This window comes from Cupressus sempervirens, chromosome 7 (genome assembly GCF_028749045.1).
Source record: "Cupressus sempervirens isolate cs-2001-9-10 chromosome 7, ASM2874904v1, whole genome shotgun sequence".
NCBI classification, from domain to species: domain Eukaryota; kingdom Viridiplantae; phylum Streptophyta; class Pinopsida; order Cupressales; family Cupressaceae; genus Cupressus; species Cupressus sempervirens.
Window position 1 is genome coordinate 570,515,897 of NC_143124.1, and position 22,021 is coordinate 570,537,917.

At 38.8% G+C, this 22,021-nt stretch overlaps 1 protein-coding gene across 1 annotated transcript in view; it reads left to right on the forward strand.

The window, feature by feature from the left end:
• The first annotated feature begins 1,252 nt into the window (after nt 1-1,252).
• LOC149548033 (multidrug resistance protein) overlaps nt 1,253-22,021 on the forward strand; it is a 60,208-nt gene continuing 39,439 nt past the window's right edge. The window contains exons 1-2 of the mRNA XM_089792050.1: nt 1,253-1,592; nt 1,676-1,813. Coding sequence (XP_089648176.1) covers nt 1,281-1,592; nt 1,676-1,813 — 450 coding nt within the window. The 5' untranslated portion in view covers nt 1,253-1,280. The remainder of the gene's footprint in view (nt 1,593-1,675; nt 1,814-22,021) is intronic.

Genomic DNA, 22,021 nt, shown 5'->3' on the forward strand with positions numbered 1-22,021 from the left:
ATCTAACATAAAATATAAATGATATTAACATATTTTGAACATTTTTACAATTAATATAAAATAAAAATATTTTTTTTGATGATGTAGATTATATTATAATTAAAATTATAATCTTATCTACCACATACTAGTTTTAGTCTATCAAAAAAGAAACTTTAGATGTAGATAGAAATAAGAGAGGAGAACTAAAATAAACACAAATTATGGTATGGAAGAAAATATTTTGATTAAGTAAAAGCAAGTTTTAAAAGACTCCAAACCTAAAACAAGTAGCTAAAAACAACAAAAAAACAAGTAGCTAAAGAAAATGTTATGAACTCCATTATATGAAAAAGAAAAATTGGTCAATTAATTTTCTTAAGACTCTAGAATGCTCTTAATTAATAGAGTTAGAAATATAACATTGTATATATAAAAAAATGTAAGAAAAAAAAACTTTACGAAATATTGGATATAAACTTTAGAAAATATTGGATATAATGTTATCACAACAAGAACTAATAAAAAAAAGAAGCTAAAACAAACACAAATTACTGGAGTATGACACCGAACCAGAGATAAGGGACTTAAAAACAACAGCACTAGATAATTTTTGAAATCCTTTCCATTTCTAATCTTTTGATATGTATTTTAACCAAAAAACTAGTAATTTGTTTTATATTATCCCCTTCAAATAAACTATGCATGTTGTTCGCCATCAAAATGACATCATAGAGAGATCAAATGTTGTATATGCGGCACATTCTAAGAAAAAATGTCATTCCGTTTCAACCGCTCCAAACTTGCAAAATATGCAAATTCTCTACTCCCAAGTCTCTTTGGGCCTCTTCCATCTTCCATCTTCCCTCTTCCATCCTTCTTCAGTCGTGCCACTAATAACCTTGTCTTTCTTTTAATCACAGCCTTAATGTGTGCATTTTTACCAAGTTCCTCACTTCAATTAAGTTCTTTAATATAATAGACTTTTTTTCTACTCATATTATTGTTCTACATAAAACCATGAAATTTGTGAAACTTCCCTTTGACAAACTTTCTTATTGGGATAATTTTGTAACTTGATATTCGATTTAGCCAACAAGTAGTTCAAAAGAGATAGGAATAAAATGTTACGAGCTTAAAAGCTTACTCTTGTAATATGTGTGTAGTCCTACTATCGAAGCAGGAGGAAGTAGCGGTCGACACCGTGGCACGGATTCCACCGTTATCCAAACATGAGACATAAATAAAAGGGAGTGCCCTCCCTAAAAGACACAGTGTACATAGTTTTCTCCTTTTGTGGGATGGAGAAGGGAATTGCATTGAATCCAGCGAGGAGCTCACCCGCGCTTTCCTTTTGCCAATGCCCAAAACTTAAATTGTCATCACAGGATGCCAACTTTTTCAGGGGGTCGCAGTTGATGGGAGTAGGGAAAAAAGTGAATATGCAAGTAGGGAGCAACAGCAGGAGCAAGTACATAGTGGTGGAGGCAAAGAAGGGAAGGAGGAGTATGCAGATGGGAACAGGCAGGATGAACCAAAGACCCGCCGGACCCATCATTCCTAAGACCTCCGATGACAATCCCAGATTCCTTGTCTTCGTCCGGACAATCAAAGTAAATGTCTAATCTTCCTCTTGCATTCCTCTTCTGCCCACGAAATTCCGCTTCTTCTTCTTATCTTGAACTGTTCTGACCAGGTTCCCAGATGGTACCCCCTCAGCATTATTACAGGGGGCACTACAGCAAAGATCATGGTTGCAGCCAAGGATACTTTTATTGGTAAATACATCTACGAGAGCACTCTCAGCCGAAATATTGGTGCAGTTGTCTACAAAGTAAAGCCTTCTAGTCTCATCCTTCCATAACTGTTTGCTTTCTGTTTGCAATTATCTTTCGCTTTAACTCTTTATCATCCGCCTTATTGCCTCACCTTTTTGTCTTGGAGTTGTGGTTGGTACAACGATGCAGGATATTCACCGAAAGATAAATACAGACTATGCATATTAAGTAAGCCAAAATACTATACACCTAAATTCACTTAAGTTTTCTAGATATAATTCCTTCATCATATGTAAAACTACGTATCTGTGACATCTATTCCTTTTGATGATAAACGCACCCATGACTGGAAGTCTATCTGTACCCGCTCTTTTGTTCTCTAACACAATTAGATAGCATTGAGGCAGTACAAATGTTAATAGCTAAGGGGAAGTCCTATGGAACAAAACGGGAAAATGCTATAGGATTAATTAAATCTTTTCCTTACAAATAGCAGCCCCTATATTTTTTAAGATTGCAGATTAAATCTGTTTGAAAAGATGGGACTAGAAATTCAGCTTAGGCTGCTTTTTTCAATTTTTTGGGCTTTCAATCATCTCAAATTTTCAATCACTGCAAGTTTATTTTATTATTATTTTATGTATTATCAATAACTGAGTTTAATTTTATTAATAATTAAAAGCGTTCAAAACTCACGTCATATAATTTTAGTGTAAATATAACTACTTTATCTAAACATCTTCCTCCATCAGATAACTTATCCTAATACAGAGTAGTCTAATTATAATTAAGAAATCATGTAACCAAAACATCTACCTCTTCCCGGCCTTCATTGTTACGTTTCAGAACATGATCCATCCGGTCTACTGCATCCGGCTTGATTTCCTCGATATTAAATGCTTCCCTTTTAAAATGTAGAATGGCTCCATTCGTAACCTGTCTCTTTGGCTTTGTTGTCTGCTCCATTCTACATATTTGTACGAAAACTTCCCCAGCTTCCATAATTCTTTCAGCCCAACGCTTGGGAAAACTTTCAGCATGTTCAAAAAGATTCAAAAAGGCATAACTGACATTGCTAACAAATTACACCCCTCCATCTTACCTTCAGAGGTCACCTTGCACCTTGAACCGTGATCCTTATTACTCAGAAGGATCACTGGTGTATCGCAATTGGAACCCTCAGCCCCTATCTTTTACCAGCTTCCTGGTAAGCTTCAATCACCATGTTCAGTTTTCCCTGCTCCATTTTAACTTTTTCTTTGTATTCTTGTTCAAATTGCAACTGGTTAACCCGGGAGGGCCATCGCAGAAAAGGCACAAACCCCATCACAGCCGCTTCCTCCTCATCCTTATAGCATTTACTATAATCAAATCCTTGTCTGGGTTTATGCCCATTCTAACAATGAATCCAGACCCACTATTAAATCCTTATGGAAAAGAAAGACTATCACCCATTTAATGCTCTGTTTATCCTCTCCAATCTCCAACTCCCAAGCCAATATCTTAGCAGCAAAATCCACATTCAACTTCCATCTGGCACACTCCACTTTAACTTTTTCTCTGTATACATGTTCAAATTGCAACTGGTTAACCCCGGGAGGGCCATTGCAGAAAAGGCACAAGCCCCATCATAGTCGGTTCCTCCTCATCCTCATAGCATTTACTATAATCAAATCCTTGTCCAGGTTACGCCCATTCTAACAATGAATCCAGACCCACTATTAAATCCTTATAGAAAAGAAAGACTATCACCCATTTAATGCTCTGTTTATCCTCATCAATCTCCAACTCCCAAGCCAATATCTTAGCAGCAATATCCACATTCAACTTCCATCTGTGTGTTGCCCCTTGAAAAAGCCCACCAAGAGTTGCCTGCACAGCTCTAACTACATCCTTAGACAGACATTTAAGGAGTAGTTTCAGTCAGTGATCTTCCAAGGGCCCAGAAAGCCTTTTGGTTGTTTTGTTGTGCGAAAGGTTAACGTGAAATCCATTTCCTCTGCAACAATCTTCCTTTCAGTACATCTCGGTGAGCAATGTCTTTTTTAGAGATGAAACGTAGCGTATAAGTTACCGTTAATACAACCTTGCTTATTAAAAAACGCACCTTTCCTGGAAATAATTCCTCCAGGCTGCCCTTTGATGAGAGCCAACTGTATCCCATTTTGTAATGTCCCCTTTTTAGCATTCATAGCATGATGTTGTCGTTAGCCTATTTCCCCACAGCCCCGTAGGCTAACCAGGACATTAAAGGGGCTTAGAGGCCATTTGGCCTAGATAATTTCAGTTGCAGGTTTTTCTGAGGGGTTTTGAGGCAACTTTGGGCATACTTACTATTTATAGTAAGTCATCTTGGATATGGTCGGACATCCTGTGGCAGCGGTATGTCGATGGTAATTGTTCAAAATCGACAAGAAGACTTGTTTATCATTGATAAGATTTCTTATGCACTGATAAAGCTATTTTATAAAGTTAAATTTAAATATTTAACTTTATTAATGCATAGACTATAGTTTGTGGGAAATATTTAAATTAAAAGAGTCCCCTTTATTTTATAACACATTGGAGACATAAGTTACATAAAGGAGTTATCTTTTATCCCACATTGAGAAAATGAAAGATGGAGCTTTTGTGAGAACACTATAAAAGAAATGGAAGAGCTTCTATTTTAGCATGCTTGGAAATATCAAAGAAATTGAAAAATTTTCTGGAGATTATGTCTCAATAGTTTGGAGGACGAAATCCCTTCAAGCTGGAAATCTTGACGCCATTGAAAGATATGGTCTTGAGATTCAACATAGTAGCAGTTCGAAAAAGCAGAACCGAAAAAGCAGGTTGAAAAAGCGGATACGAAAAAGCAGAACCGAAAAAGCAGTCCGCAAAAGTAGTCTAAAAAGCAGATCCGAAAAAGCAGTCGAAAAAGCAGTCCGAAAAAAGCGAAACCGAAAAAGGCGGCTGAAAAAGCGGGTATGAAAAAGCAGTCCGAAAAAGTAGGCCGAAAAAGCAGTTCGTAAAAAGCAAAGCAGAAGGGGCAGCATTGAAGGAAATTATTACAGCCATCTACAACCAGGTTCTTTTGTTAGTATTTTTTTTTAGGGTGTTATAAACTTTCAGCTGTAAGTGTGCATTTTACCAGCATTATCATTTTGTAATCCATGTAAATGCCAAAGTCTTGGCCATATTTCATGAGCATTGTATTTTTTCATTGCAATTAAGAAGATAATAGTTGCTGGTGTCATTTAAGGAATTTAATATCATTATTTATCAGCTAGTTAGTTTGCATACCAACTGGTTTGTAAAAATGTCAGTTGGCTGTAGGTGTTCATTTCTCATGCTTAGCTCATATATATGCACTGAATATTGTCAAAATTAGTAGCACACTCATGTTAGGTCATTGTGTAGTCCATTGTAGTCTTCTAGCACAAGATTCTCATTGATGCAAATAGAAGAAAAAGTCATTTGAAACTAGCTGAAATACTATATCAGTCATACGTCCCTTGCATGTGAATTGTTTGATGAAATTCCTTGAGCTTTCATCAACATTTTTGAGGGCAGATTTGAGGAGGGTTATTACAGTGGTATTAGAGCTTGCTTGCAAAGTGTTTGACGAAATGTCAAACAACTGAAGTATAAAGATTTTTGGTGTTTGAAGAAGTTATAACCTATTGGGGTTATTACAGTGGTATCAGAGCTATAAGTCCTGCCATCCTGTGGAGGTTTTATTGGAAATTTGGAATAGCCAGATAGAGAGAAAAATGTTTGACAAAATGTATGCCAGTCCAGATCAGGGAAAGGAAAGATTCTTACAGTTATTAGACACCTTAGCACAGGGACAGCGATCAGCAGAGCAGAGAACACAGGAACAGAGTCAGAGATTGGAGCTTATGATGCAGATGATGGCTCGTCAAATGGGGTTGAATGCTAATGTGGGTGGAGGAAATAATCAGAATGGTAATAATCAGGATGGGACACATAATGGAGGCAAACAAGTTGGGAACAATTTCGGTCATGCACCCCAGCAAACTAGGACAGTGAGTTCAAGGCCCATGATTCCCACATTTCCTCTTAGAGCCCCAGAGCAGCCCGTACCAGAGCCCCAGATCACTGATATACAGGACCAATTGAGGAGAGATTGGGAAGCCGGAGGTCCAGATTTTACTGCTGCAATTACCTTTAGGGAGTATATAGATGTGCGGATGAAGCATATGCCACATGGACATGACAGGAACCAGAGCTATGAGCTACGGAAGAAAGTAGGGAAACTTTAATTACCATATTATGATGGCTCAGGGAAGTCTACAGCAAGAGCTTGGGTTCAAAGGCTTGACACATACTTTCAAATGAACCCTATGCCCGAGGAAGAAGCTATTAAGTATGCAGCAATTCACCTGGATGGGTTAGCACACAAGTGGTGGCATCATGGTATGGTCACTATGGGTCATGCACACATTACCTCATATGTGGAGTTTAAGGAGAGATTGATCGAACATTTTGATAGGCCTAAGGATCGTACCTTCCCTATGACAAGCAAAAATTTGCATGAGTTTAACAGACATGCGGACTCAAAACAGGGAGACATTAGTGCATCTTCAAGTAATGGTTTATCTGCAACAACTTCACAGACAGAAGGGGTTACAGATGTTGTGCAGGTTGAGCCAGTTGCATCAGAAGGTGATATCACAGGCACACCGGATTGCATGATTGACATAGATAGTGATTCCAGTACAGTTGGGCTGGATGAAGTTACATCAGTTGAGGATACTGTCATATTTGAGGATAGTACAGTTGATCAGAAACTGAACATTTAGGACTTTGCAGAAAACGAGTGTCAGGCACAGTTGGATGCTTCTTCACATGAGATAGAGGCTAGTAGCTCTTTACTTGGTTTGGCAAGCCAACTAAAGACAAGAGACAAGGATATTGTCGCGGCTTTATCTTATCATGACAGGATGCATGGATTGATTGAGAATCACATTTGGATGATTCAACTGCAGGAGAGACAGAAAGGAGTCACAATAGGTTCTTCTTGTGACAACTTACAACAGATCAAGGAAGGCATGGAGGCAATGAAGGTAAGTTACATACACCTACTTTCAGATTGCGATCATCTCCTTAATCTTGCAGGAATCTATTTAGATGCAGTGAAGAAGAAGGAGGAGGTTGATCGGCTTTCTCATGAGTGGGAGGATACTCGAAATTCCTTGGTGTGTACTCAGTTGGCTCTCCAGGATTCTGAGAGGCATGTGGACGAGCTCTGTCTTGAGGTGAGCTCAGTTCGGGAGTTAGCACGTATAGCAGGGACTCAGTTTTCTTTTACAGTTAGGTCACATGTTGATGATTTCTCAGAGATGACAGAGTTTACAAGAGAGTCCCAGGATTTGAGTATTACAGATGATAGCTATTCTGAGGTTACTCCTTTGGATAGTGTACCAGGGATAGAGTATACGAGTTCGACCAATCGGCACAATCATGTGTCTAGTCAGCTGAGAGTTGGCAAGCGAGACATTGCTATTGCATGCAAACATTTTGATGTTGCTCGCTAGTTGTTAGCAGTTTATGGATGGGGGTCTCCTACTAGCGATGAGCAGGGAGGTAGTTCTCTTTCCTTGACAGAGATCCACTCTTTATGGGAGGCTATTAGGATTCTGAGACAGAATTATATGCAGTTGGTAGCCGATAGAGATTATCTTATGGAATGGGGGAGTACAGCATACGAAGCATTATTGGCCAAGGAAGATGAGGTGAGTGAGCTTACTTAGCAGCTCGAGGTGAATTCTGAGATTCTTGAGAGTACACAGTTGGCTTTCGAGGAGTCACAATTTCATTTGGCTAAGGTGACCGTGGAGTTAGAGCGACTGCAGTCTTTACCAGATTCTGTACAGTCACAAGCTGTGGTGTCTGGTGATCCGAGGATGTCCATGGTCGAGATTGTCAAAGACAGTGGAGATGGGAATGCATCCATCCTTTATACTAACATTGGCATATCGGGTTCCTTCCCACTAGAGTCGGGATCAGTTGAATTGGGTGCTACAGCAGATTGTTGTGGTATGCTTGACATGGTGGTGGCCTCTAGTACTGAGGGCACAGAGACTAGAGATGTTGTATCAAAGATCATTTGTGATATTGGTGAGCTGGCAGTTGGCATGGTTCCTGCTAGTAATACTACTCCCTTGGTGATGTCTTCGGAGGTAGTAGTCAGTTCCAACATAGTTAATGATCGATTGCAGTTTGAGCCACTGACTAAGATTGGCGCATTCTATTGGCATTACACTGTGAGGTATGCTCGTCAATTTACCTTCGATGACCATGTTAATGAGATGATACAGAGATGTACTTTGGTTCCTAGTGCTTGTCATCAGTTATGGGACGGTTTGACGCCTCAGGATGAGAGTTGTGATGGGCATGACATGGCGATAGGTTCTGCAGTTGACAGCTTGATAATACATGACTTAGAGCAGGAGTTTGGGAGTGATGCTTCAACGGTTGTTGTTATTGATTCTACTCCTTTGGCTATGACATCTTTTGACTTAGCTGGTGATCAGTCACAGTGGGTTGTATCACTTGTTCGTGGTGAGCTGTTGACTGAGGTTGGTTATTTTTATCAACATTATACTGCAGGGTATGTACATCAGTTAGCATTTGATCCTTGTGTTGAGGAGTTGATGGCAGGCAAAATTGGTTTGGGTTCCATTTCTTGCTGTTTATCTTGTGATGTCTTTTCACCATTAGCGGTGCATTGGAGTTATGGTTATGAGACAGTGGCCGGTGATCTGCAGAGTTGTGTTGACTGCAGGAGTTGTACAGTGTGTGGATTCTCCATACTTGGTAGAGTTTCATTCGGGAGCGTTCACCATTGTTGCAGAGTTAGATTATACATTCCGTATAGGCCAGTGGGATGTGTTGATGGTATTTACTGTGTTGGCAGCTTGATTTGCCCACTTTACTTGGGTTCTGATGTTCTAAGAGTTTGTGTCTCGTGGGTTTCTGACTGTGGCAGTTGTGATTTTGGAGTTTGGTTGAGTTGTAATTGTCAGTTTGATTATGGATTCCTCTTGGTTATATTGCAGAGGATATTGCAGGAGCCTATGTTAATTAACAGTGGTATAGTTCATGTCTACATTTGGGATTCAGGTGGATTGATTGGGTTGGTGTTCGACCATTGCTTGGGGACAAACAATTTTGGGAAGGGCGAACTGTAATGTCCCCTTTTTAGCATTCATAGCATGATGTTGTCGTTAACCTATTTCCCCACGGTCCTGTAGGCTAACCAGGACATTAAAGGGGCTTAGAGGCCATTTGGCCTAGATAATTTCAGTTGCAGGTCTTTCTGAGGGGTTTTGAGGCAACTTTGGGCATACTGACTATTTATAGTAAGTCATCTTGGATATGGTCGGACATCCTGTGGCAGCGGTATGTCGATGGTAATTGTTCAAAATCGACAAGAAGACTTGTTTATCATTGATAAGATTTGTTATGCACTGATAAAGCTATTTTATAAAGTTAAATTTAAATATTTAACTTTATTAATGCATAGACTATAGTTTGTGGGAAATATTTAAATTAAAAGAGTCCCCTTTATTTTATAACACATTGGAGACATAAGTTACATAAAGGGAGTTATCTTTTATCCCACATTGAGAAAATGAAAGATGGAGCTCTTGTGAGAACACTATAAAAGAAATGGAAGAGCTTCTATTTTAGCATGCTTGAAAATATCAAAGAAATTGGAAAATTTTCTGGAGATTATGTCTCAATAGTTTGGAGGACGAAATCCCTTCAAGTAGGAAATCTTGACGCCATTGAAAGATATGGTCTTGAGATTCAACATAGTAGCAGTCCGAAAAAGCGGAATCGAAAAAGCAGACTGAAAAAGCGGATACGAAAAAGCAGTTCGCAAAAGCATATACGAAAAAGCAGTCCAAAAAAAGTGGAACTGAAAAAGCAAGCTGAAAAAGCGGGTACGAAAAAGCAGTCCGAAAAAGCAGGCTGAAAAAGCAGGCCGAAAAAGCAGTTCGTAAAAAGCAAAGCAGAAAGGGCAGCATTGAAGGAAATTATTACAGCCATCTACAACCAGGTTCTTTTGTTAGTATTGTTTTTTAGGGTGTTATAAACTTTCAGCTGTAAGTGTGCATTATACCAGCATTATCATTTTGTAATCCATGTAAATGCCAAAGTCTTGGCCATATTTCATGAGCATTGTATTTTTTCATTGCAATTAAGAAAATAATAGTTGTTGGTGTTATTTAAGAAATTTAATATCATTATTTATCAGCTAGTTAGTTTGCATACCAACTGGTTTGTAAAAATGTCAGTTGGCTGTAGGTGTTCATTTCTCATGCTTAGCTCATATATATGCACTGAATATTGTCAAAATTAGTAGCACACTCATGTTAGGTCATTGTGTAGTCCATTGTAGTCTTCTAGCACAAGATTCTCATTGATGCAAATAGAAGAAAAAGTCATTTGAAACTAGTTGAAATACTATATCAGTCATACGTCCCTTGCATGTGAATTGTTTGATGAAATTCCTTGAGCTTTCATCAGTATTTTTGAGGGCAGATTTGAGGAGGGTTATTACAGTGGTATTAGAGCTTGCTTGCAAAGTGTTTGACGAAATGTCAAACAACTGAAGTATAAAAATTTTTGGTGTTTGAAAAAGTTATAACCTATTGGGGTTATTACAGTGGTATCAGAGCTATAAGTCCTGCCATCCTGTGGAGGTTTTACTGGAAATTTGGAATAGCCAGATAGAGAGAAAAATGTTTGACAAAATGTATGCCAGTCTAGATCAGAGAAAGGAAAGATTTTTACAATTATTAGACACCTTAGCACAGGGACAGCGATCAGCAGAGCAGAGAGCACAGGAACAGAGTCAGAGATTGGAGCTTATGATGCAGATGTTGGCTCGTCAAATGGGGTTGAATGCTAATGTGGGTGGAGGAAATAATTAGAATGGTAATAATCAGGATGGGACACATAATGGAGGTAAACAAGTTGGGAACAATTTCGGTCATGCACCCCAGCAAACTAGGACAGTGAGTTCAAGGCCCATGATTCCCACATTTCCTCTTAGAGCCCCAGAGCAGCCCGTACCAGAGCCCCAGATCACTGATATACAGGACCAGTTGAGGAGACATTGGGAAGCCGGAGGTCGAGATTTTACTGCTGCAATTACCTTTAGGGAGTATATAGATGTGCGGATGAAGCATATGCCACATGGACATGACAGGAACCAGAGCTATGAGCTACGGAAGAAAGTAGGGAAACTTCAGTTACCATATTATGATGGCTCGGGGAAGTCTACAGCAAGAGCTTGGGTTCAAAGGCTTGACACATACTTTCAAATGAACCCTATGCCCGAGGAAGAAACTATTAAGTATGCAACAATTCACCTGGATGGGTTAGCACACAAGTGGTGGCATCATGGTATGGTCACTATGGGTCATGCACACATTACCTCATATGTGGAGTTTAAGGAGAGATTGATCGAACATTTTGATAGGCCTAAGGATCGTACCTTCCCTATGACAGGCAGAAATTTGCATGAGTTTAACAGACATGCGGATTCGAAACAGGGAGACATTAGTGCATCTTCAAGTAATGGTTTATCTGCAACAGCTTCACAGACAGAAGGGGTTACAGATGTTGTGCAGGTTGAGCCAGTTGCATCAGAAGGTGATATCACAGGCACACCGGATTGTGTGATTGACATAGATAGTGATTCCAGTACAGTTGGGCTGGATGAAGTTACATTAATTGAGGATACTGTCATATTTGAGGATAGTAGAGTTGATCAAAAAGTGAACATTCAGGACTTTGCAGAAAACGAGTGTCAGGCACAGTTGGATGCTTCTTCACATGAGATAGAGGCTAGTAGCTCTTTACTTGGTTTGGCAAGCCAACTAAAGACAAGAGACAAGGATATTGTTGCGGCTTTATCTTATCATGACAGGATGCATGGATTGATTGAGAATCACATTCGGATGATTCAACTACAGGAGAGACAGAAAGGAGTCACAATAGGTTCTTTTTGTGACAACTTACAACAGATCAAGGAAGGCATGGAGGCAATGAAGGTAAGTTACATACACCTACTTTCAGATCACGATCATCTCCTTAATCTTGCAGGAATCTATTTAGATGCAGTGAAGAAGAAGGAGGAGGTTGATCGGCTTTCTCATGAGTGGGAGGATACTCAAAATTCCTTGGTGTGTACTCAGTTGGCTCTCCAGGATTCTGAGAGGCATGTAGACGAGCTTTGTCTTGAGGTGAGCTCAGTTTGGGAGTTAGCACGTATAGCAGGGACTCAGTTTTCTTTTACAGTTAGGTCACATGTTGATGATTTCTCAGAGATGACAGAGTTTACAGGAGAGTCCCAGGATTTGAGTATTACAGATGATAGCTATTCTGAGGTTACTCCTTTGGACAGTGTACCAGGGATAGAGTATACGAGTTCGACCAATTGGCACAATCATGTGTCTAGTCAGCTGAGAGTTGGCAAGCGAGACATTGCTACTGCGTGCAAACATTTTGATGTTGCTCGCCAGTTGTTAGCAATTTATGGATGGGGGTCTCCTACTAGTGATGAGCAGGGAGGCAGTTCTCTTTCCTTGACAGAGATCCACTCTTTATGGGAGGCTATTAGGATTCTGAGACAGAATTATATGCAATTGGTAGCCGACAGAGATTATCTTATGGAATGGGGGAGTACAGCATACGAAGCATTATTGGCCAAGGAAGACGAGGTGAATGAGCTTACTCAGCAGCTCGAGGTGACTTCTGAGATTCTTGAGAGTACACAGTTGGCTTTCGAGGAGTCACAATTTCATTTGGCTAAGGTGACCGTGGAGTTAGAGCGACTGCAGTCTTTACCAGATTCTGTACAGTCACAAGCTGTGGTGTCTGGTGATCCGAGGATGTCCATGGTCGAGATTGTCAAAGACAGTGGAGATGGGAATGCATCCATCCTTGATACTAACATTGGCATATCGGGTTTGTTCCCACTAGAGTCGGGATCAGTTGAATTGGGTGCTGCAGCAGATTGTTGTGGTATGCTTGACATGGTGGTGGCCTCTAGTACTGATGGCACAGAGACTAGAGATGTTGTATCAAAGATCATTTGTGATATTGGTGAGCCGACAGTTGGCATGGTTCCTGCTAGTAATACTACTCCCTTGGTGATGTCTTCGGAGGTAGTAGTCAGTTCCAACATGGTTAATGATCGATTGCAGTCTGAGCCACTGACTAAGATTGGCACATTCTATTGGCATTACATTGTGAGGTATGCTCGTCAATTTACCTTTGATGACCATGTTAATGAGATGATGATACAGAGATGTACTTTGGTTCCTAGTGCTTGTCATCAGTTATGGGACGGTTTGACGCCTCAAGATGAGAGTTGTGATGGGCATGACATGGCGATAGGTTCTGCAGTTGACAGCTTGATAATACATGACTTAGGGCAGGAGTTTGGGAGTGATGCTTCAACGGTTGTTGTTATTGATTCTACTCCTTTGGCTATGACATCTTTTGACTTAGCTGGTGATCAGTCACAGTGGGTTGTATCACTTGTTCGTGGTGAGCTGTTGACTGAGGTTGGTTATTTTTATCAACATTATACTGCAGGGTATGTACATCAGTTAGCATTTGATCCTTGTGTTGAGGAGTTGATGGCAGGCAAAATTGGTTTGGGTTCCATTTCTTGCTGTTTATCTTGTGATGTATTTTCACCATTAGCGGTGCATGGGAGTTATGGTTATGAGATAGTGGCCGGTGATCTGTAGAGTTGTGTTGACTGCAGGAGTTGTACAGTGTGTGGATTCTCCATACTTGGTAGAGTTTCATTCGGGAGCGTTCACCATTGTTGCAGAGTTGGATTATACATTCCGTATAGGCCAGTGGGATGCGTTGATGGTATTTACTGTGTTGGCAGCTTGATTTGCCCACTTTACTTGGGTTCTGATGTTCTAAGAGTTTGTGTCTCGTGGGTTTCTGACTGTGGCAGTTGTGATTTTGGAGTTTGGTTGAGCTGTAATTGTCAGTTTGATTATGGATTCCTCTTGGTTATATTGCAGAGGATATTGCAGGAGCCTATGTTAATTAACAGTGGTATAGTTCATGTCTACATTTGGGATCCAGGTGGATTGATTGGGTTGGTGTTCGACCATTGCTTGGGGACAAGCAATTTTGGGAAGGGCAAACTGTAATGTCCCCTTTTTAGCATTCATAGCATGATGTTGTCGTTAGCCTATTTCCCCACGGTCTTGTAGGCTAACCAGGACATTAAAGGGGCTTAGAGGCCATTTGGCCTAGATAATTTCAGTTGCAGGTCTTTCTGAGGGGTTTTGAGGCAACTTTGGGCATACTGACTATTTATATTAAGTCATCTTAGATATGGTCGGACATCCTGTGGCAGCGGTATGTCGATGGTAATTGTTCAAAATCGACAAGAAAACTTGTTTATCATTGATAAGATTTGTTATGTACTGATAAAGCTATTTTATAAAGTTAAATTTAAATATTTAACTTTATTAATGCATAGACTATAGTTTGTGGGAAATATTTAAATTAAAAGAGGCCCTTTTATTTTATAACACATTGGAGACATAAGTTACATAAAGGGAGTTATCTTTTATCCCACATTGAGAAAATGAAAGATGGAGCTCTTGTGAGAACACTATAAAAGAAATGGAAGAGCTTCTATTTTAGCATGCTTGGAAATGTCAAAAAAATTGGAAAATTTTCTGGAGATTATGTCTCAATAGTTTGAAGGACGAAATCCCTTCAAGCTGGAAATCTTGACGCCATTGAAAGATATGGTCTTGAGAATCAACATAGTAGCAGTCCGAAAAAGCGGAACCGAAAAAGCAGGCTGAAAAAGCGGATACGAAAAAGCAAAACCGAAAAAGCAGTCCGCAAAAGCAGTCCAAAAAGCAGATCCGAAAAAGCAATCGAAAAAAGCGGAACCGGAAAAGCAGGTTGAAAAAACGGGTACGAAATAGCAGTCTGAAAAAGCAGGCGGAAAAAACAGTTCGTAAAAAGAAAAGCAGAAGGGGCAGCATTGAAGGAAATTATTACAACCATCTACAACCAGGTTCTTTTGTTAGTATTGTTTTTTAGGGTGTTATAAACTTTCAGCTGTAAGTGTGCATTATACCAGCATTATCATTTTGTAATCCATGTAAATGCCAAAGTCTTGGCCATATTTCATGAGCATTGTATTTTTTCATTGCAATTAAGAAGATAATAGTTGCTGGTGTCATTTAAGAAATTTAATATCATTATTTATCAGCTAGTTAGTTTGCATACCAACTGGTTTGTAAAAATGTCAGTTGGCTGTAGGTGTTCATTTCTCATGCTTAGCTCATATATATGCACTGAATATTGTCAAAATTAATAGCACACTCATGTTATGTCATTGTGTAGTCCATTGTAGTCTTCTAGCACAAGATTCTCATTGATGCAAATAGAAGAAAAAGTCATTTGAAACTAGCTGAAATACTATATCAGTCATACATCCCTTGCATGTGAATTGTTTGATGAAATTCCTTGAGCTTTCATCAGCATTTTTTAGGGCAGATTTGAGGAGGGTTATTACAGTGGTATTAGAGCTTGCTTGCAAAGTGTTTGACGAAATGTCAAACAACTGAAGTATAAAGATTTTTGGTGTTTGAAGAAGTTATAACCTATTGGGGTTATTACACATTTTATACCATACTTCAGATAATTTCATACACCTTTACGCTCATTTCCACATTCTATTTCTATTCAATTTCACTGTTTTAGGTTGCATATGATTAAATATTAGTAAGTAGTATTTATATACTTTTGAGATGAAATTATGAAAATGAATTATTGATTGTTATTATTAATAGGCAGTATTATCTTCTTTCTTGGAAGATATATTTTACAAGATGAAAGTTTAAGGGTGCAGGTCCTCCTGTCATTTTCTAGTTAGGAAATGATGTGTATTAATTTGGGACATGTATAATTGATTCCAAGATGGCATAGTTGCTGACTATACACAATAGGTTACCCTCCTTTGGTTCTTTTGGCAGCCATTGTATACCCACGTTGGTTTCTCTTCATCATATCTTATTATGGACAATGCAAACTCGTGCAAGATGCATTTTCCAACTGCATAGAGACCTTCGGTTTTCATTTTCTGTTAGGAGAATATATTATGTTCGTGATCAACTGAGATCCCATGATTTTCTACAGTAATTAATAGATCTACGTGGATAGTTATGTGTGGGACATGTTCTCTCTAAAGGAAATGATAATACTAGTTTGGGGTGAATAGATATGTTTGACAAAATCACATATCTCCTCATACTATTCCTGCTCATCGTTATAACAGATCTGTTTTTGATTCATGGGCAGAATTCATCAAGTTTTCTAAATCATTAATATTGAAACAAACTCTTTATTATTCCGCATATTTTCTGTTGTAAACTGCATGTATATAAGTCACACAATATAAACTATTAACATAGGGTATTGTGGAGAAGATTTCTGAGCAACAGTACTGTATCAAAAACCATATTATTTTTGATGAATAAAGTGATATTTTGCATGATTACAACAGCATAGAAAATCCATTCCACCCACTGTGCAAGCTAGGGAGTAAGGGCCCGCTCTTTGGTAAAACACGGTGATGCATGTTTATTAGTGTGTTTACTTTATTTATGCAATTTTCTGCTTCTTGCTTTTGTCAAATTAGATGTTTATATTTATATTAGTTAGTGATTTTTAGATTAATTTCTTTAGAGACTTTAGAGTAGAATATAATATTTCCATCAATATTTATGTTACTGTTATTTCTTCTATAAATTGTTGTCTTTATTATTTTTCTAGATTGATGTCTATTTCTGTTTCTGATGTTCCTGTCACCAGGAAGTGACAGTTTCTGTCGCTGGGACTTATTTGGTTTTCCTTAAGTTCAATTTCGCATGTTGTAGCTGCATTCATAATCCCTCATCTCGCAACTAGCATCCCTTGATGGCATATTGCCCAGACACCTTTCAAAAGCTTACGCCCCTGGATTGACACGAATAGACCAAGCTGAAATTCATTCCAATTTATGTTAAATCTTTCTCATTATTTGCCCTAGTGTTGGCTTATCACCCTTCACCTGATTCCTGTCTTCACCAACATCATCAATTGCCATGCTAGGTCTTGAGCGTGTAAAAATATCATTTCATCGTCTTGATAGACTTAAACACTTCGTCCAACTTAATTTCTTGCGGCCGCCACCTTTCACTAATATTAACAATGAAAAATATTTAAGTTGTATGTTTATCTTTTAATTTGAGTAACAGTCACAAACTCCGGCCTGTGTTCAAATTAAAGCCTAAATGAAATTTTCAATCGAAAATCTCCAACCTCATTTAACCTGACTGCAAACTTTGAAAGTCAACTTGCCTCCATGTTTCCCTTTCTACCAATATGTGATACTTTAAAAACCTCAAACCTGGCTAAAGCCTTATTTATCTCTTCTATTTAATATTAAAGATGCCAAGCATTTATATTCATGTTACAAATAGCCTGTGTGATGAGAAGTGAGTCCCCTTCTAAATGAATTTTTTTTAATATCTAGGGATTGTGCAACCTTGACCCCTAAGACAATTGTTTTTGCCTCTGTAGCATTATTTGTTCCTGAATGGAGTTTTCTTGCTGCAACAGCTAGAAAATCAAGGCTCAAGGTGCCTTGTATGATCTCCCATGTTGCTCCATATTGTGGATGGGTTGTTGGGAAAGCCTCAAGAGAATTCCACATTTACAGTATGTAAATCATAATGATGATTAGAATTCTATTTATAAAATTGTTCAATTATGTGTTCATTCGTTTTTCATAATGATAACTAACCTGGTCTCAAGCTCTAAATCAACATATAAAGTTGACAGTTTACATTCCTTAATGTCCACACCTTATTTGGGATTTCTACAGAAAATTTAAAGTCCTGATTGGGGGCATTCATTTGAATTTAGAGCTTTGATCCTTCCATCTTGGAAGGTAAAGATAAAGCGATGGTATACTTTTATTCATTCTCAGAAATCTGATCACATCAGACACCTTGGAAAATTTATGTTGTGCCAGACCCACCCAAATCTGATAAATTTATCAGAATTCAGATAAATGGCACCTCCAACATGAAATATAGGGAATAAGTGAACCATAACACACCTCATTAAAGTATCCCCGAATGAGTCCTTTCAATGAAAGGATAAAGAAAATCCTAGGTATTTTGGATTAGAATTTGTTTAACTATCATATATAGAACAGACCTGAACATTGAGAATAAACAATCAAAATAAGCCATATTACAAATGTTTTAGATTAGATGGTTATAACATTTGTTATGTATCAAATATGGAAGTGATGTTGTTACATGCCAAATATGGAAGTAGTATTATCATTGTGACTATGTACTAATGTCATGCAACAAATTTTTGATTAATAGAGGATCAATATAAATAATAATACCATAGAAAACACACGACAATGGCAGAATATAACTTTATTGATTGTTCCAAACTATTACATTATCAACAATACCAATATGTCCCATATTGTTCTTGACAACCCCTATTTATAGCACTCTGGTTGGTTAAGAATACCAACTATCATGACTCTTCAGTATATTTGACTCCTTAACAACTCTACTAATTATTTTCTAATTACTTATTACTAGCCTACATTATCTCTGCCCCCCTCCCCCCCAAAAAAATAAAAAAATAAAAAGAGTTGTCATCTTCCAAATGACCAAAAGCAAAATGAGCTAGTCTAGCAAGAAATCTTCTTACTTGGATGGGTGAGAAGATGTTTGTGGAGTAGTGATTAATGCAAGCTTTTGTCAAAGCAGTTTCAAATCCCTCTCTGTTGTCACTTGCTTTGCTCGTTAGAGCCTCAGTGCATCCATCCTGTCCTTTTTTGTGGTGGCCAATTTCTCTGCTTGGGGCTCTCTTGTGTTCCAACTCAGCTCCCAAATTTTGTACTTTCGTCTCCAGGATAACTCCTCTTTTAGCGTTTTTTCATGTCACCCTTTGGAGCTCCAAAATGTAGTCCTGAATGTGTCTCCTATTTGTGAGAGTGGCCATCATGGTTGGCTATCTTGTATACACCTGCATGGCTTGTCGTACTCTCCACCCCTGGATCTGGTCTCCCATCTCATCATTGGGCCACCCATGTTCTATAAAGAACTTATTAAATTCCTTATGACATCATTCCTTCATGAATTGTAATAATGATTCAGCTGTTAAGAGTATTGATTTCATATTTGCTTATTTTGTGTGTCTGATCATTTCCTATGTGGCATGCATCATGATTTCTAATTTGGCTAGGAATCTTTGTGTCGAGTCTCCAAATGGTATGCTTTCTATACTTGTCGCAGCTCCACTCTATAGATTTCCAACATGCTGGCTCTCTACCTCCATTCCTCTCGTTTCTGGCTGGTGATCCACCTCCTCAGGTCGTCCTATTATCAAGGTTCATGTGGGTGGAGTATGTCTTCTACTCCCATCTCAAACTTGGCCAACAAGGTGTCAATGTTGTTCTCAACATTCAGTCCCATAGTATGCTCCCTCTCAATTTTTGAAGGCATGATCCTTGAAGGGACTAATGGTATAGGAGTGGGAATGAATGGGTTGGTTTGGGCCGACGATACTCCTATTGGCATGATTACGAGGGCAATGGGATGTGTTGTCTCCACCCCCTATGAAGTAGTGATCCATATGGTGTGGGCAACTTTCTTATGTGATTGAATGTCTACCACCTTTGTATGCGAAATCTGCTCTGTAGGAACTAGATGTGCCGCCAATGAGAGCTGAAATGGTGTAAATGATATCCTCTTCGCCCTCCAATCGGGGAAGGACATATTGCCAACCCCTTTATCTACTATCTTGTTTGTCCCAATCCTTATTCCATCCAGATTGTCAGTTATGCCCATTGTGTCGTGTTGTGCTTGTAAATGTATGGGCTGTTCCCATTGCCACATCTCCATCCATGCCAACGATTCAGCCGTCCATACGACTGGCATCTATATATCATCTGTACCCGTTACCTAGGCGTGGGCAACTGTTGTTCCTCTACTAGATACGTCCAATAAGCTTTTTGGTACAAACCTAGGTAAGGGCCCTTCAACTACTGATACAAACTTGATGTCTTCGCATGTTTCCTCCATAATGTCTTCTCTATTAGGGATGGGTGTGGACTAGGACTCCTCTCTTCCTTCAGAACTAGAATCTAAGCTAGAAGATTTGTCTTCTGCAACTCTTCCTCTCTATGAGAACTTCCTTCCTCTTCCTCAGTGCTATGGGTGTTGGCTGAAGTATCTTGTCTTATCTTCTTCCTCCTTGGGTCAACAATACTTGATGAAACTGTGCCCAAGTGTATCCAATAAGACATTACAGGTTTATAGGGTTCCACCCAATTGGCTGGAATGAATGCACCCCAATACTCTGGTACTACTTGTGTGCGAAGTCAATCAAGGAACAGGGCTATGGCATGGTGCGGCATATAAAATGTATTATGCTTCAGCTGTAGGCACTTTTTTATTCTTTTTGACAAGAGTTGTGCCCAATTGTAAACCCTACCACAATTCAAGTCATTTACTTGTGGTAGCAAAGAGATGGAAATGTCCGAAGTTCGACAGCCTCCAGTGAGTTGACTTTTTACCAAGTCTACTATGCACCTCCATTCCGTGTTTGCAATGAAGGTTTTCTTTATACCCCTATTATTATTCTTACTCCATATGCTTTCCCATTTGCTTTCTGTTAGGTCCTATCTGCACACTGTTGATGTTAATTTTGTACCACTACATAACATATAGCAATTGAATACTTGATATGGAATATCAAATATTCAATCCCTCTCTTGAAAAGTAAATACTCATGAAGACATGAGAAAAACTCCATTGTTCCTTACACCTGTGGATGCTAACTCAGTTATATTAATGTGATTTACTGGTTAATCACGTAGGCGGCCTTACATTGTTTATTCAAGGATTGTCAAACTCTCGTTGTAATGGTGATGAATCTAGCTTTGCAATGTATACTAGCGCCAAATGATGTTGATGGTGATGATGATGGGGGGGGGGGTGTTCATATGACTTATGCCTTCCTGACTTTCTTAGAATGAACTCCAACTATTCAATTACTCGCTGCTTTACCCTACTCCTATGAATGGAAATATTAGCAAATGGACAAGGATCAAATCTGATGAAAGCTTATTAGCGGCTCTACCTCCATAGATGCAATAATTCAAGGGAAAAAAACTAGATTACCACACAAGGCTTTCTAACCAGCCACTAGGATGCTAGTGGCCTAGATTATAGATCCCTATCAAACATCCACTAATATCACCATGCAACTATCCATCTACTCTTACTCTTAACAACTTTCTTGAAATAATGTCTACTTTAACAACTTCAATGAAATTTTAACTCTAACTATTGGAAGTAGAAACCATGCAATAACACCAAGTGTTCTTATCACCATGCAAGTCACAACACTGATAAGAGAGGCCATTTTGGTATTATCTTAACCGACAATTTTCTTCAACCCTATTTAAATATAACTATTGGAAGTAAAAACCATGCAATAACACCAAGTGTCCCTAATCACCATGCAAGTCACAACAATGATGAAGAAGCAATTTTGGTATTATCTAAGCAACAATTTTCTTCAACTCTTTACAAATGAGAGCAAATGGCCTTATATAGGGGCCAAAATTACAACCAACGGTAGAGATTAAGAGGCAAAATCAACGATCCACATTAGATCCTAGAAACCCTAATTAGGATTGCCACCCCATCGACCAATGAGAAGACGCCACCTCATCAATGGACAAATAAAAAGGAAAAGTGTTAACCAATGAGAAGGCACCAAAATAGTAGCTAATCAAAATCAAACACCTATCCTACCCAAAAGAAAGGAGAAATTGCCACTTGGGCTTACATCAAATGATCTTCTAATATAATTCTACCCTATTCGCTCATCTTTTTAGCCAAAGCAATGAACTTGGCTAGCCTGTTGTTGACTTCCTTCATGGGAGGCAAAGTGTGTGCTTCATCTTGAGCTCAGCTGAATTCATTATGTTGCTTGCTGCTTGTAGTGTCTTCTCATATTCTTTCACATTTCCGATAAAGGCATTGAGGGAGGCAAGGGTGCCCAAATGTTTCTTCTTGATGGCAACCTTCCCCAACTCATACAATTTCAATCCAAATTCTATCTCATTGACATTCTCTTCTTTGATATCTTCAAAA